Source organism: Hoplias malabaricus, chromosome 10 (genome assembly GCF_029633855.1).
Source record: "Hoplias malabaricus isolate fHopMal1 chromosome 10, fHopMal1.hap1, whole genome shotgun sequence".
Classification (NCBI taxonomy): Eukaryota; Metazoa; Chordata; class Actinopteri; order Characiformes; family Erythrinidae; genus Hoplias; species Hoplias malabaricus.
In genome coordinates this window covers 24,748,934-24,766,839 of record NC_089809.1, presented here as the reverse complement: position 1 = coordinate 24,766,839, position 17,906 = coordinate 24,748,934, and the positions used below count along the sequence as shown (strand labels likewise).

At 38.0% G+C, this 17,906-nt stretch overlaps 2 protein-coding genes across 2 annotated transcripts in view; one reads left to right on the top strand and one right to left on the bottom strand.

Annotated features, from left to right (window-relative positions):
* snrka (SNF related kinase a) overlaps positions 1-17,906 on the top strand; it is a 37,728-nt gene that overhangs the window by 12,460 nt on the left and 7,362 nt on the right. Inside the window, exons 3-4 of the mRNA XM_066682528.1 lie at positions 9,221-9,362; positions 17,635-17,847. Coding sequence (XP_066538625.1) covers positions 9,221-9,362; positions 17,635-17,847 — 355 coding nt within the window. The remainder of the gene's footprint in view (positions 1-9,220; positions 9,363-17,634; positions 17,848-17,906) is intronic.
* The window catches only part of ano10a (anoctamin 10a), a 39,960-nt gene continuing 39,738 nt past the window's right edge, over positions 17,685-17,906 (bottom strand). The window contains exon 15 of the transcript XR_010804327.1: positions 17,685-17,770. The gene's annotated coding sequence lies outside the window, so the exon portion shown is untranslated. The remainder of the gene's footprint in view (positions 17,771-17,906) is intronic.

Genomic DNA, 17,906 nt, shown 5'->3' with positions numbered 1-17,906 from the left:
CTATATATATTTAGTCTATTAATACTTGCTATATACTAAATCACTTATCTAATGTGTATCACTGTTTTATGTCTGATTTAGGTTTGGATCAGATTCTGTAAACTTTGCTGCTTATTGCACGGTGTGCAGCAGGTAGTGTCACAGTCACACAGCTCCAGGATCCTGGGGTTGTGGGTACGAGCCCTGCTCCAGGTGACTGACTGTGAGGAGTTTGGTGTGTTCTCCCTTTGTCTGCTTCTGTTTCCTCTGTGTGTTCCGGTTTCCTCCCACAGTCCAAAAACACATGTTGGTAGGTGGATTGGGGACTCAAGTGTCCACAGCTGTGAGTGTGTGTTGCGCCGAGATGGACTGGCGCCCTCTCCAGGGTGTGTTTCTGCCTTGGGCCCAGGTAGGCTCCGGACACACCATGACCCTGAACTGGACAAGCAGGTGCATTCAATAAATGAATGATCAAGTATTGTCATATTGCTGATTTATTATTTAAACCAGGGCTTCTCGAAGCTCATGTTGACATATGGCTTGGCACAGTGGAAAACCATGCCGTAAGACACCTACTCTCCATGTTAGAAAGCAAACAGGTTTTTTTTAAATAAATAAATATTATGCCTTTTTGGCCCTAGGCTAATTACTAATATTGCATTAAGGCCCACAAGAACTTTGTTTATATGTATTTTTTTTAAATTTAGCTATATTGACATTTTCTAGTTTCTGTGGCTGCCGTCTAACTGAGCTTTTATCTGACTGTTCAGCTATCTGAAACCATAGTCATTAGACTAGAATTAGAATAATTAACCATGCAATTGCGGAACAGAGCTATGCAGTGTCTCTGATGGGCAGAGAGCTGGAATTTGTCTTTGTGTGTTTTGAGTGTTTGGTAGACAGAGATCAGCTCACTTTACTTCCACATGCTTGCTGAGCCCTGTTTCATTTGATAACTCTTTATAGTTGAGACAATTCATATCTGACAACTAAGCCTGATCATTAATGTAAATTTTCACAAATGAATGTTGTCTGCCAAAATATCATATAATATTGTTAAAATTGAACACAATTTAGCTGGTGACTATATTGTCATATTTACATAAAGGCTTTGTCATTCAGTATATTCCAGTATTTACAATTTTGATATGCGTTGTGGAAATTGTGACTTTTAGTGAAAGCTTTTAATATAGACCTTGTTAAGTGCTGCCTATGTTCTTAAACCTGTTGTTCACTATGCTTTGTGTACTATGAATGTACAGAAAATGGTTATTGAATACTAAGCTACATTACTTTCTCCAAAGAAAATCACTAAAATAAATTTGTCAGTGTCCAGCTGCAATTGGCATTTGTACATTAACTCTACAGGCTATGTTTTATTATCGTGAGAGCGTGAATGGTATTGTTTTTGTTTTCAAAATTTTGCTAAATCCTCTGTCTCAATTTTAATATTAACGTATGTCTCATTAATTTATTGTTAATAATCACAAAAAATAATGGAGAATTTTTTTTTTCCTGTTTGAGAACCCTCAGAATTTTTGGAGCATTTTAAATACAACTACATTACTATATAAACATATATGGATATGACTTTTGAAGGTGCTTATTCTGTGGCATATCTCCAAGATCAAAATACATTTTTATGTACTTAAAATGCTAGGGCCTTAATGCAAAGTATGATATTTTACAATTTGAATATTACAATTTGACTAAATATTTCAGCTCAAATTACACAGAATAGATGTAATGTTGTGGAGCGGACGAATAGGCCTCACTCTAATTATTCCTCTCACCGACCTGCAAAATATGCTCAGGTCTCCTTAGACATAGCAATGTCTGGAAAATCTGTTTATGAGATGATTTTATAATTTGTTTAGATAATAATTTCCGCTATCAAAACTGAGATGGTTATACTAGGAAGGCTGAAGAGGTTCACCTTGAATTGACCTCAACAAAGACCTCAGCAGTATTGCAAAATACTTATTTCATGGCAGTGGCACTCCTGGCCCAGTCACTAGTAATATATATATATATAAAAAGAAAATAATAATAATTTATTTATTTTTACTAAATAATTTCATTGTCATATTTAATCTGGCTTTAACAGGGAATGATTTCTAAAATCTTTCCTAACATCCCCTGTGAACTAACTAGCAGGTATGTTAGACTTACTTTAGTCAGGAACTGTGTGTTATGTGCCTGAATGGGAAAACCAATGATGTGTGTCTTCTCTGTTCCCCTCTGGCCCACTGTAAGCTGTTGTATGGCTGAGAAATTGCCAAGTGACAAATCCCAGAATCACTCATTAAACCACCACTGAGACGCATATGTTGCATGCAAGTTTCGCCTGCGTGAGTCTTGCTGTTGGTGCTACTCTGGCACCAGTGCATTACTTCCAGGGGTGATGTCTACTGTTCCTTTCTGGGTTTTTTATTTTATTTTTTTTCCCCCCAGATTGTTTTTGCACTGAAACGGAGCACTTTTTTTGCTGAAGCTTGAGGGAAGGAGATAGAGCAGGATGGCTAGAGCTGTGGGGAGGAAGAGGTGTGTGTGTGTGTTTTTTTAGTGTTTGGGGGGGTGTATGTGTGGCGGGAACTATGTTTAGAGCAGTGTCTTCCTGATCTTACCCGTGCCAGCCAGACACAGTGTAGTTCGCCCAGAGGGTGATTAATCCAGCCCGCTGGTTGCTATGGTAACACCTGCTACCGTCTGAGAGCGAGCCAGGTGTGTGTGTGTGTGTGTGTGTGTGTGTGTGTGAGGGAGAGAGAGGCAGAGGCAAAGGGAGGAGAGGGCATGGTGAATGAGCATGCCCGGGGAGTTGCCTGTTCTGTTTCAGTCACCTTGGCACCCTATCTGCTTGTGAATGTCTCCCCATTTATACCAACATATTGTGGGGTGGGCTATTGGTTAGTCATCCTTTGGAGATCATTGTACGTTAACAGTTTTTTGTCGTTAACATTCTGAGTTTCAAAACAATTTTCCAATGTGTGGCGAAAAGGCTGTTCAAACTTATGAACACCTCACAATAACGAAACAAGTTTCTAGTTTAAAATACCTACCAGACTGGATTATTGCAGCAATAGTTGCTTAAAAAAAAAAAAAAAAAAAAAAAAAAAAAAGCACATTTTCCAGCAGAACATGGTTGAGTCAATTAAGACAAGTGAAAATGAGGATGAGAAAATACTTGTATACAATACAGCCTGATTAGTTTAAAGTGATAAGATATTTATAATATATGTTTTTACACAGTAATTTTAGGAACTTATAATATTAAGCTTATAATATTATAATATTTATTTTGCTTATTTTATAAAGTAATGTATAAAAAGGATTAATAATCACGAAGTCCAGTTGTTGTCTTTTTCCTGTGTTAAGAGTTTATGTAAAGAACATCAATGATTTGTATGGGACATGGTAAATCAACAGTGATCCATTAGTGACCAGAATCCAGATTAAACTGCCAGAAATCTCTTAGGAAATGTTGCTGTGCAAAGGTGTGAAAAACGTGATCTAAAATCCTGCTAGACTACATATTTCCACATGCACAGTTTTCAATGTGTGTCTGCTCCAGTAAACAAAAATAATGTGTATATTAAAGAATAATTTAATCAAGCATATTCAGTGAATTGGTGGCACAGTGGCGCAGCAGGTACCTGGAGGTTGTGGGTTGAAGTCCCACTCCGGGTGACTGTCTGTGAGGAGTTTGGTGTGTTCTCCCTGTGTCTGTGTGGGTTTCCTCCGGGTGCTCCGGTTTCCTCCCACAGTCCAAAAACACATTAGGTGTTTCGTAGGTGGATTGGCGACTCAAAAGTGTCCGTAGGTGTGTGTGAGTGAATGCGCGAGTGTGTGTTGCCCTGTGAAGGATTGGCACCCCCTCCAGTGTGTGTCCCAGATTGTGTTCAGCAATCATGAAATGAATAAACGGCTGATTTTGTTCTGAAAAACTGGCACAAATGTGAAGCAGACAATTTTATTCAAAGTTTACGTTGGAAAACATATTTGTAATTGGGTACATATGCTTATGTCAGTGTCTCTGGCTGTAAAACTGTCAGTGAACTATGAAATTTTAAAAACTTGCCACAGATTGAACATCGCAGACCATCACATCAGTACCTGGGCTTTCCTTTGTAGCACGAAAACAGCTCTATAAACCTGTAAAAAAATCAATATTATTGGCCAAACAAAACAGGTTACACACAAACAATAAATTACATCTACAAAATAAACCACGTCTTTGAAAGAGAAACTAACTAGGGTTGGGCAGTATAGAGTGTAGGTGTCTATATTTGAAATTTGATAACTTGACAGATTTCTGTTTTTCAGTGCTCTAGTAAACTGTCAAAGGAAAGTCGCAATGCTGTGAGGGGCATTCCCATAACACAACACCCCAACAGAAATGCCTCCTGCTTTTGTACTGGCTCACAGATAGACAGGAATGCCCATGGCACAAACTTTCATGGTTTGGTGATGTCTTGGATATGGTATGACATATGATTAAAATGTGATGCTGCCTATCCTTATAACTAACTAAAAATCATGCAGGACTTAACAGTTAGAAAAATATTTAAATAAAAGAATTCCTCTTTAAACAGTTCATTAAGATTGGGCCATTTGTAGACCTCTCGTATTAATGAGAATCCTGCTTGAGCTTTTGAGTGGAACAGACAACAACGGCTGTAAGCAAGCACACACGCCTCTGTAGCATTCTATTGGGTCTGCATTTACTTAGGGTTTGTCTTAAAAGACAGTATACTGGTTAAAGATTGAAAGGAGCCTATATATAAATCCAACATGTTTGAAAATGTTTACCCACCTTTTCAGTGCACACACACCTTAATTTAGGGATCTGGAGCCTACAAACCAAAAACAAGGCAACCAAGTTATTTGTGGTTTGCCTAACTGTCAGCATGGGAAAAATCAAGCTGTTATAATTTTGTGCTGCTCCTGACGTAGAGTGCAGACACAGAATGATGTAATGAATATGGTGTTCTGTTGTTTGATCCCTCTTGAATACTGATGAAAGAATTTGACAGACATTTTATTTAGATCCTAGGGTTATGTAGGGAATTGTGGAAAAGAGGTATAAAATGTTTCTTTTTAAAGCATAAGCTAGCATAAGATTAGTGACTGAAAAGAGGTAGTGGCTCAAATCCTGTCTGTTAAATATCAACTGGATAATCTTTCCCGGGAACATGATGCAAGTGTCTGTAAATGAATCAGAAGAACTATTCCCAAATTGCTAGTGTGATGCTGCAACATGGCACCTCTGTTCTGGTCTACCTCAGCAAAGGCTTTTGTAAAAACTCTGAGAAACAAACTCTTTCAGTACCCATTCTAAATAAATTAAAATGTGGACAAAAATATTGGGGCCCCTACACCTTACACCTCCAGGAGATTTTATATCATCCCATTCTAAATCGTTAGGAAATTATAAATACATTTCATAGCTAGTAAAAAGGGACAAGAAACTGACTTAAGAGTGATCCACCATCATTGTCAATGATGGATTTTATACTGGGAATGTGTCAGATGGAAAAAAATGATCTATGCTTTAAGACAGGAAATGTATCAGTTTACGTGGTTACGTGTATCAACATTGCGTGGTTGCTTTGTTGCTAAGTTGTTGTTGTCCCTAAATACTTCCACTTTTTAATAATACTACCCACAGTTAATCATTGAACATCTGGGAGGGAAGAAATTTCACAAACTGCACTGTTGCAACAGTGGCATCCTATTACAAAAACATGCTCAAATTCAGTGAGCCATTTAGAATGACCCATACTTTCACAAATGGTGAAAGGTGCTTAATTTCTATACACTTTCAGCAATGGTACCATGAAACACTTGTACTTAATGATTAGAGGACCTGTCCTGATACATTTGTCCATATAGCATCTTTGTACAGCTGTTGTAGCCTCACTTTCCTACTTTTCTTCCTAATATTAACAGTTTTTACAGTGGCTTAATGGAGTTTTGAGCTGCTTAGAGGTGCACCAATAACAGAATTTTAGCTAATTTCCTATTCAAGAAAAAAATCTTGTGACTAAATCATGTTTCATTGTGATTGCTAATTCATGTTGACTTTAAGGAATTGTCTGCTAGATATTAGTACAGTAATAAAGTTGCCAGTATTAATGTGTGTTAAAGTGGATTTTAAAAAAGCACCACATGCCTTTTAAACACATTAACACCTGCATGTTATTAAAGTACACACATGGTATGAAGTCATTGTGTGAAAAGGTTGGCTAAAGTAGCAGCCTCCTTGTGTATTGTGTTTCATTGACTCAGTCTGTGGATTAAAGCCACCTTTAGCTTCCCCACCCTGATGGAGTAGTTCAATGTCTGCCACAGCAGCAAGCCAGAGCCAGTCTACACTTTCTGCTGCAGTCATTCAAAATTGAACAGGAGCAGGATTTGTTGGCCCTGGGGACGTCCCTCCCCTCTCTCTGTGCATAGTCTCCTCCCATGAGTTTTGTCTTGTGTATGTGCACTGCACATGGTTTGTGAAACCTGCTTCGGGGCTTAAAGAAGTATTTGATTTTCGATTTGTTAACACTGTTTATGTAATTGGAACATGGCATGCTTGGTGAAATCATGCAGTGCTGACCTTTTTCTCCAAACATTTAATATTCAACACCACTACACCCTCTGTGAAGGTGAGCTGTGCTTTCTGCAATTAATTCCGACTGGCTTATGGCTGGATGGACAGGTGTAAATAGATCTGTTGCCCAAGAGTTCATAAGGGGCGCTCTTACAGTTTGTTATGGTGGGTTCTGAAGAGAACATGAGATATAGGATGATGTTAAAGTCCAAGTCAGGTATAAATAAAAGTTTTTTGCCCATAAATTTTTTCAAACAAATTTCTCTGCAAGAGTCAGATATTGATCAGACGTTCTGCTGTGACAGGAGTACTATGGTGAGACAATTTTGTTCAGCAGCATTCATTCTGTCAGGAGGCAGATGGAACCTGCAGCTCAGGGTTCTGTTGTTCCTAACGGCTGAACAAAACCAACGGCCATGGCACAGTGTGTGAGACTGGCCCATCAATGGCCATATTTATTTAAAAAAAACACACACACACTGGGGTAGGACACATGAAGGTGCCATTATGCAATAAAGCATCCCTCATTACCACTTCATAGTGTACCAACAGTGCTAGTGCACATAAACCCATTGGCCTGGGACTCCAAGCCAATCTGTTAGTCAAGCCTTTAGGTGCTAGATTTTGACACGCCCAAAGAATGATACTGTTCTGTGTCCAGACAAATATTTTGAAAGAGCCTTCTGTTGTTTGTGTACCTTTTTTTTCCTTCTCCATTTTGTTCATGTTTGAGTTTTATATTACAATTATTTATTACACACATCCTTAAAAATATATTTGTAGTTTGTGATCCCTTTGGATTGTGATTACATTTCTGTGTAAATGTGACCTACAGAAATCAGCCAAAGCATTAAAATATCTGCTTTGTTACTTCACAGATGAGCTACTGCTTCTGATGTTGTATCTACAAAGTGTATCTAATACAAGTGGCTTTTGAGAGGGCACAATGTTTTAACAATTCAGCGGCAAGGCTGTCTGATTCACTCATACCATTTCAACACAAACGCTACCACGACCACATCAGTTTCCGTGCAGTGCACAGAATGATCCAATGTTAAAATAATGCCTGCTCTGACATGGTCCTGTGGGGGTTTTGACCATTGAAGAACAGATTGAAAAGGGACAGAAAACTATGCATGCACAACGTCTGTAATTGTAGATCTACAGAGTTGTACTACAACATTTGTTTTTCTGTGAGATACAAACTGTGGTCTGAACCGAACCGTTAAACCCCCCCAGGCCCAAACCATGCCACTACCACCATCATTTTTCAGAGGTCTTATGGTGGAATGCAGTGATCTCCCTTTCTTTAATAACGCTTTTCATTTAAATCTCACAGTTCTTTTTTTAGCTTAATCTGTTGCCAAAACATTTTTCCAGGTGCCTTCTGGCTTTTCCACGTTGTCTTAGAAAAACTGCATATGGACAGCAATGTTCGTTTTGGAGAGTTATCACTTTGACCTTGCCACATTGCCATGCACACACCAGTTGTTTAATGCTATTCTGATGATGGAGTTTAACAGTTGTGACACTCACAAATATGTAATATTTCCCTCTAATAATTTACCAAATAGAATATTTTTGTATAATTTGTTTAGCTGTTTTTTTTATCATCTAATAATGTTTTAGGTCATTTGCAGTAATGTAGAAAATGCACATTTCAAGTACCACTATATCACCCCCCACTTTTGCTGATATATTGCACTCGTTTGACAGCTGTCTTTTTTTATTATTTGTTGAAATATTACTGCAAGAGGAATGGTTCTGTAAATCACATGAGAATTAAGGACTGATGGAAACTTTGCTCAAATTTTAAATGCTCCATTTTTTTGTTAATTACAACATTCATATTTAGTTAAGCACTGTTCTTGGTTTTATAATAATGTTTCACTTTTGGAATTGGGTTATTGTGAACCTGAAGGTGTCCTCTTAGCAAATGTTTCACAATCTAGCCCTCTCTGCTCAATTTCCATGCGAAACTGAAACTAGTTCTCACTGTTTGTGATATGGAAAAAACTGGGTTTCTTGAGGGCTGGGCTAAGGAAATCAACTTTGTATAAAGTGATTTTGAAGATGTCATTTTAGGTTTTGGAATATGATATTAGCCGTCCTTCTGTTCATTAGTGAGGTAGCTTTTGATGTACACAAGTTTACAAAGTAGTTTATGCAGTACAGCTGTTCTAGACTTTACATAATTTTTTGTTTCTTCACATTTGTGCTAAATTTAGCTTTTCAGTATTGATGGATAGTTTGAGCAGTCAGGGGCTTGCATGAATGACTTCCCATGTGTTATGACAGCCAAGGCAATTTTTGGCTACACTACTCCTGACAAATCAGTTCTACTCAGCTTCCGGGTAACATCATTTGTTAGTGCATGTCAATGAAAGAACAGCTGTCTAAGGGCTCTCTTGTCAAACTAAAATTAGTTTCAAGAGAGTTTTATAAAAAGAATAGTACTGCCAGGCCATAATGAGTATTTGAAAATTCATTAATTAAATAAAAAGGAGGGGTGCATTTACCCCATTGACAAGATCAAAAATCAACAGTTGTTCTCCAGAATCATGTACAGCACCTTTTTAATGAGACAGAATCCAGAGATTTGATTTATTTATTTATAATTTTCTTTTTCTCATCTTGTAGATATCTGGAGTCTCGGAGTGATCCTCTTCATGTTGGTATGTGGACAGCCTCCCTTCCAAGAAGCTAATGACAGTGAGACCCTCACCATGATAATGGACTGTAAATACACTGTACCAACACATGTCTCCAATGCCTGCAAAGAGTAAGTATGCTGATCCCTGTCTATGTTGTACATATTGTACAAACGTCTTATTGTATTGTACATATTGTATACACGCCTTACTTTGTCAGCTAAAAACATTACAGCCTCACCCTGAATTTATTCTACCATAAACCATAACATCCTTTACTCTGAGAGTCAAGGCTTGACTGACAAGGCTGCCAGTTTAAATATGTAAACATTTCAGAGCTGAGAGTAGGTGAACTGACAGTGGAGTACAAACGAGGGAGCCAACCACAAGTGGTGTGAAAATCTTTGATTAATCTTAAAACAGTTTATTGCACTTGTGTTCAGTCCCAGCATTAGTACTGTCATTGCACCTCCCACACCTATACACAGACATTCGAATGACCATTTTTAAAAAATGATCTCTATCGCCATTGCCTGAATGTTACAATGGAACTATCAGTTCTGAATTTCAAAATTGTTTGTGTAGTCAAAGCAAGAGGAATATTCTATATCTTCACTGTCAAAACAAAATCATCTATCCCCATAATAGTACATTTATAAGAAAAGGATCTTTCAGTGGATGTTCGTGTAAAAAGGTTTTATTCTAGTGAATTAAACTTATTGTTCCATTCATCATGAATATAATTTTCATACAATGTGAAGGACATCTGCTGTGTTCAAATGATGTAGCAGATTAAATATCATCAGTAATGGACATATGTCTTACTCTACACAGTGATGTTATATTGCTCCAGGTTTCCTCTCATCAGTGGTGAGATGGTTTGATGTCAGTTTTCATTTGAGTAGATTTGGAAACGATTATTTTTGCACAGTTTTAAGTATCACCTAGAAATAGCACTCACAGATACCCACAATGTAAACTTAATATTTGGCTTTGAAATATCTAGTGAGTAACATGATCTTAATCAAATGGTGGTTATGGTGGAGAGCCTGTCAACTTAACAATGACAATTAGTGGGAATGTGCATTGTAATCTTTTAGTCTTAGTGAGCCTGTTATAAATAGATGTTTAATGTACAAAACAAACTATTTTCGAGCTTAATAGTTTTTAAAGAAAATAGTCAGATTGGTATATGGGATAATCAATGTTTTGTTATTGGTAAAAAAAAAGGGTGGTGCCTGCTACCATTTAATGTTCATGTTGCTGTGGTTTTAAATAAGCATCAGTTATCTGTTCTTAACCTTGTTTTTTGAGTGCTGCCACAATTATACAAGTGCTTTTTCCCTGTTGGTAATGCTTAACCTCAGAGTTGCTTCAGGGAACAGCACAAAAGATGACCAGCTCGTTTCCCTCTGTTTGTTTTTTTTTTTTTTTTTTTTTTATAAAATTCTGTTGACCACAGGGTGTTTTTTAAGGAAGAGTATTGATAATTCTGTTTTTACACTCTGGGCTTCAAGAATATTTTGTGAAAATATTTTAATTAACAGGAATTGCACTTGTTAGTGGGACTGTGTTAATTGACTGTTGGCATGTACTTGACTGTACACCAGGGGAATCAGGGGGACCTGTACAGGGAAGTCAAAGCTGTGCAAGTGTGAAATAGCTGGATCAATGCCAATTACCAGACTCCACTCAGGGTGCAGTAAGGCCTTTATTTCAGCTATTAGGGTTTGCAGATGAGAAACAAGAGTCTTTCTGGTGGGCCACCACCAGTAAATAATCATATCCTGATAAGTTTGTGGAAGCTATACACCAAAAGCCATATTCGTATTAGAGAGATTCTGAGACATTTACCATCCTCAGTTGGCATCAACAGTGCTACAGTGCCTAAACTACATACTAGATAACTGTTGTAGAATCATTGCTGTTACATTGCTCATTACTTTAATTTCTAGGAAAGCACTTCCTGGTCATTAAGTAAACCTACATAGGATTAATGTGAATCCATTCTAATACTATGACTTCTGGGGAAAAATAAATATCAACAAACAAAAATTTGGTTTATAACACAGGATGTTGTATTGCTTTGAAGTGCATCCGCCATGTATTTCTGTCCAAAATGTATTCATTTGGTTTAGTGGCCTGAGCAGGGAACTGATCCTTGGTCTGCTTTGTGAGAACATGGGCTTTATAAACATATTTCTTGATTTTCATAGGGCTACAAAGATTTTATATCTTTATTATACTCTTAAGGAATTGCCTGACTGTCGCTGTCCTTAGTAAACTCTACCTTGTACATAAAACGTGTATAAAACACAGATGAAATTTGTGCTATTCACAATATTTGATAATGTTCTATCTAAATTATTGCAAGTACAATATAGAGCCAGGTTTTAGCTGTGTATTCTTAATAATCCAGTTTTTTTCTACTGCACCTGATTGAAACCTAGACATCAGGCCAACACCCAGGGACCCACTGGAAGACAGAAGTCCTGCAACTGGTTGCACCACTGTGCTGTTCTTAGTTGTGTAATATCTTTTTTTTCTGCAGGGTGTGTCTTCCCCCATCTTGAACTCCATTGGGTATTTTTGAAAAATCCTTCCATAATGCTTTTTTCCAGTCTCTTGCCCTGAAGTGTTTACTTTGGTATGTGCAGTGTAAACTTCCTGCAGTGCTGTGGTTTTGCTTCTCCAGTTGGATCTTGTAGACAAGTTTTGCATCACAAAGAGACAATTAGGTTACTTTGTGGTTCTAAGTGCATGACTAGCTCTCATATCATACTCTTTCACCTTGTAACGGCTGCTCAGAGTCATATTTCAGTGTTGTAGAGTAGAAGGCTGGCAAACTGGCAGAGCTGCTCACCATGTGGTTAATGGGAGTAGTGGGTCTCTCTCTCTCTCTGTCTCTGTCTGTCTGTCTGTCTGTTTAGTGAGATACTCTAAACCAAGGCGAATGTTTGTTGTGGTCATCTTGTTTAAGCCAAATATGATATTTAAGTTTCCTCTAGTATGGGCTACTTTTTTCAAGGTGGGCTGCTCGTAGGTTTAAGTTGATTACTTCAGCTCTTAAGCCCATTTGCCCCTCATACACTACAAGTGCCCTTTTGGTCAGCATGTATAGTTATTGTGTTTCATATGGCCATTCCTCAAGATACATTTCAGTGATAGCTCAGTTACACCACAGGAACTGAGTTGAATGTCAAGTTCCACTAGCATCATTGCTGCAGTACAGTTGTTTAGAAACAGAAGTCTTTGTTTCTTTTACCACTGGTGATTGCATCTTTACAAATAACACATCAGTATATTCTCTTTAAGAAAGTGTCACATTGCTTAATGTGTTTTTGAACAACAACCAGACACATTTTTTGCAGAAGAAAAAAAACAATTACTGAACAAAGTTTGTAATATTGTGTGAAGCAAGTATTTTTATTTGAGTGTGTGGAGGTCTGAGGGGTAATGGAAAACACACATTCTTAGTTTTAGCAAAGGGATAACATTTGTCTTTATTATGGTCTGATCCCTGCTCAGGCAACAATACCCAGTAAAACTCTGGGGAGGGTGGGGGTGTGAGGACATTTGCTTTCCTCTAAAATATAATTAGACACTGTCTCAAGATGTAATAGTGTAAGATGTTAAGTTTAATTCAAGACTTTTTCGCTTTCTTTTCTCCCCTTTTTATTTTCTGTTAACTCCCTGCCTCCCCATATAATGTCTATGAACAGGTCTTGGCTAATTTGTGTACTATTGATAACCAAGAAGAATTATAAATGTTGAGCATTTGTACTTCTGAGAGAGTCCGCATCCCACAAGGCTATGTGGCTGCCCCTGGAGCCTTTAAATTTAAGAAGGATGTATTCCGTTTATAACTAGGAAAAGGGGAGGTTAACATCCTCCTCACTTGTTCCTCCAATTTTTTCCATTTTTGGCTCAGCTTTCTTGAGATATGCAAATAAACAATGCACTTGTAACGTTACACCTGAAAAAATGTGCTGAAAAAGTGATGCAAACCTCATACTCAAGGATTTGCTCCAAGGTGATGCATAAATATAGCTATTCAAAAAAAGAGCTTTCCCTCTAAGCTACAGTAAGTGGGCCCTGTATTGGCTGGCTGCACAGTACCGACTGTTTGGATTTGAATGGAGCTGGATTCTTTATCAGTGCTCTGGTGTGTGCTGTAGATAGGCACCTAACTCAGACCCTTAGGATTTGAACACTGACAGCTCTCTGGCAAAACTGACAGAAGCTGGCTCTGATGTGTGCACAAACTGACCAGTACTGCTTTACACACAATACATAATACAACCCAATCAGTTTCCCTGCCTTAGTCAGTAAAACGTATGATTCCAAAAGACTAACTTTGCTTCCCTTCTGGTACAAACGTGGAGTTAAAACATAACAAGTAGAAACAGTGTGTGTCTTGACTCTTGCTGCTGCTTGATTGGCAGTGCAGTGAGCTGTGGCTCTTTATCGTTTAAAGGAACAGGTGCTCAAACTGGCTAGTTTGAACAGAGATGTTTAACGAGCGTGAGAAGGGTGCCTGTGGTATTTGGGCCAAAGCATGTCACAGATGCTTTATTAAGACCCCAGGGAGTTCTGTTAACTTGTTGAAAAGGGGCATAATATATTGCCTTTAATTAAGATGTTATAGATATTGCCTGAGCTGGCAGCATTAGCATATATCCTTTTAACTTACAAATAACTAACCAACAGAGATGCCTAAGGATAGCTTAAATATTTAAAATATCATTTGTGCCATGACCACTTTAGATGGGTTTTAATATTTTTTTTTATATAAATGTTGACCATACTGAATAGCCTCTCTGACCTTTGCCCATACAGCAAGCTATGTAGACATTTCATCATGCGCCTGATATGGCCCTTATCCTGTAACCCTCAGTACTTAATGTCTGTCTGTCAGTCAGAAAGAAAGTCACAGTGAGTTTGCATATTAAGGTGCTGAGAAGAACTCAGTGTATGGAAGCAAATCTGTCTCATCAAAGTTTGAAATATTACCACCTTTGAATTTGTAGCACTGAATTTTTTTGCACTGAAATTATGCCTCTGAATTTTGTTGCTTTTGAATAGAACTCGTGAATTTTCAAGAACACATTTTCTGTTATTTTTCAAGGTTAATAATTTCAGATATAAAAATTCAAACAATATATTCCGAAGTTGCTCAAATTCTTCTTCAGATTTCCACCTCTGAATATTTTGCTTCACAGTTATTCATCTGAATAGAATTGCTCTTGAATTGCATTTGTGGGATGAGCAGTAGAGTTGAGTGTGTGTGAGCATGTGCGCCCATGAAATATTTGCCAAATCTTTTCTGCCAAAGTCAATTACATTGTACAACTTATGTTTATAAGTAATTTCTTAAGTTTTATTTGTATAAGCTCCATTTTTTAGTGCTGTTCAAATGAAAGTCAAATTTCCATATGTTTTAAAAGACAAAGGCTTTCATGGGGTGTCTTAATTTTCACACGACTGTATCCCCACAGTTCATGTTTCCACATTGTCATTTCACATGCTCTGTTCACAGGGCCATTACAAAAAATTTCCACAGTAAAATAACTTCATCTTCAGGATGTCAATAGTCTGTTACATGGTGTCTTTAGTGAGACATTCAGATTTCTGAGACACTTTGAAAATAAAGAGATAATATCCGCGGAAGGAAGCTAAACGTGTAGTTTTTCCACGGTGTGGAAGTTGTGTTGGTATTTCGCCATCTAGCAGCGACAGAATGCAACTAGTGCAGCATTTAAGGTGGAAGAGAAAATCCTAATGAATCGATTGCTCATCCTTTGTGTCCCGGATTGAGCAACTTCGAGATATATTGTTTGAATTTATTAACCTTCTTAAAAATTCAATTGGAGTTCAATTCAAGAGCAATTATATTCAGATGCATTATTGTGAAGCCAAATATTCAGAGGTGGAAATCTGAAGACTTAAATTCAAAAGCAACAAAATTCAGATGCATAATTTCAGTGCAAAAAAATTCAGTGCTACAAATTCAAAGGTGGTAATATTTCAAAGTCTGATGAGACAGATTTGTTTTATATCCGTATCACTATATGACTATCACACTGGATTTTTATAAAATGTTGCTACTCTTTAATCTCAGCCACAATAACGTCAAAGTCATGAGATATAAAAACCTGTGTTTCAGCTTAATTTCATTTACGTCTGAAGTTATGTTACTAGGATTCAGTCTGTAATCAAATGTTTTGTTAGTGTTGACTGTCATTTTATGTTCTCAGAATATTTCTGTTCATCTTTTGTGGACTGTGCTTGTCAGGCTTATTTAAAATACTGGTTTTATTTACCCTTCTCCTTGGTCTGTCAGATTCAGTCTTTCATCTGGCAAGCATATTCAAAAGGATATATTTTAAAGCCAGTGTGTTAGGAGGATTAATCTGGTCGCTTCTTGGTTGCGTAATATTCTGTCTCATTAAATTACTATCTCTGTTTTCACACATTTGATTTGCTTTTCAAATAGACGCCATTAGTGACCCAGCCCTCTGTCTCCTCACTGTGTGAAGCTCCTCAAACCGAGTGCTTCCAGAAAATCTGGGCTTGTCTTTAGCTGATAAGCATAATTTGAGTTATAGCAACCCCCTTTTTCTGACAGGCCAGAGAAAGGGCCCTGTGAGAATATAACAATCATAGCTGTCATGTCCTGACTACATGGAATAGTATCTAGTCTTTCAGGCAAGAAAATTCCTTTCAGATAAAGCCCCTTTCTTTCAGCCACTACACTGGTGGACGTCTCTCCAGCTCAGAGCAGAAATGATACGCTTTAGCATGGCATGAAAATTTTATTGGCGAATGTGTAAAAATTGATGTGGGCTGGGCTGAGTAAATTGTTGGCTGGGTTATATGTGCTGTCCCTTTTTCCTTTTGCCAGATACTCTGCTGAGGCTCTATTATGTAGTCCTGAAACAGTTAAGGAACAGAAATCAATGTGAATGTGCTCACATCTCTGTTTGGTACTTGTACAGTTTGTACAGGTATATTAAAATTCTTTACATACACAAACAGCCATGCTCCTAAAGCACATGGTGCTAAGTGTTTGAGCAGTAGTTTAACAGCTCTATACAGAACAGAACCTTATTTGATGATATGCTTACAACATTAATCTTACAGGACCTCTCGTAATAGTCAAGAGGCATCATTTTGTTTTAAGAAAAGTCACAGAGACAAAGAAATGCACTCCTGTTGTAATGAGTGTCTTCGGTTTCTCATGTTTGCACGGACATTGATATTAGACATCATGAGAGGCTCAGTTTGAACCCAACTATTCAGTGCCCCTGCTGAGTGATTACTGAGTGATTATGGGACTCTGATGGCTACTGCTGTTGCCAGAGGGACTGATGACCATGATTGTTCTTTAAATACCAAGGAGGATGTTTCAGTGTGACAGTCTGCATACTTAATGGTGAACATGATGCATCATAAAGGAACAGATGGATTATCTGCTGAAATAAAACAAGGGATATATGATAACATTGGAATAATAACACTATGATTAGAGATGGACTTAGGAATACTAGCATCAAGAACATCAAACCAATAGTTAATCATTTATTGTACATTGGAAGAATATTTCCATATCTTTCTATTACATGCCTGTAATGTTAGACCTGATGTACTGCCACTTTATACATTGGCACAGGCCTGTACTTTACATTAAAACTGCTGAATATAGACCTTGACTTAAACTTATAATATCAGTACTAGCCAAGTACTTATTCTTTATATATTTAATGCTTTGTTTTGGGTTTTTTTTTAGAAATTGTCATCTGCTTGTGGCTGTTGTTGTACTTGGAAAGGGATGAGAAAAAAAAATCTTACCCCAGTTCTTTTATCTTTCCTCTCTCCCCCTTGAGAGAATCCAGTCCTTTGCCTGTGGATAATATGCAGGCTGGCTGGTTCTTCAGTGAAGCAGCAATGATTTTTGAAGCTGGGCAGTAAGCTGGCTGAACCTCAGCTGTGGCGCTTCTTCATGGCGGCTGGGCTGTAATTTGGCAGTGTGCGTGTACTGAATGCTGATGCAGCCTGCTCTGAGGATTGCTCAGTCTCTGCTCACATAGCCGTGGGACCTCCAGTCATTTTTCTCCCCTATAATACAACTCTTATTCGCTTCTCTCTGGCTAACGATCGAATCAGGGAGGTCCTCTGTGGCTACAATTCCTCAGAAGGTTTTTTTTCCCCCTTCCCAAAAGAATTCGTCATATAAGTGCCATGGATACAGAGAGTGGCAAAGGTGCTCATCCAGGGTAGAGCTCTGGTGTTGAGTGAAGGCAAGGCCATTGATTGTAGCATGAGCCATAATAGCTGCTGACTGTTCTCTGAAATACTGATATTGAATGGTGCTGATTTGTCGTCTTCTCTCACCTCTAACAGTCTGATAAACCGAATGCTGCAGAGAGATCCCAAGCACCGTGCCTCATTAGAGGAAATTGAGGGCCATGCATGGCTGCAGGGTGTAGACCCTTCACCAGCCACCAAGTTCAGCACACCCCTCGTGTCCCACAAGAACCTATCGGAGGAAGAGCACAACAGCATCATCCAGCGCATGGTGTTGGGAGACATTGCAGACAGAGAGACCATCATTGAGTAAGTGTCACAATTACATGCTCCCCTTCATTATCCTGTTTACTACAGGTTCATTTTGT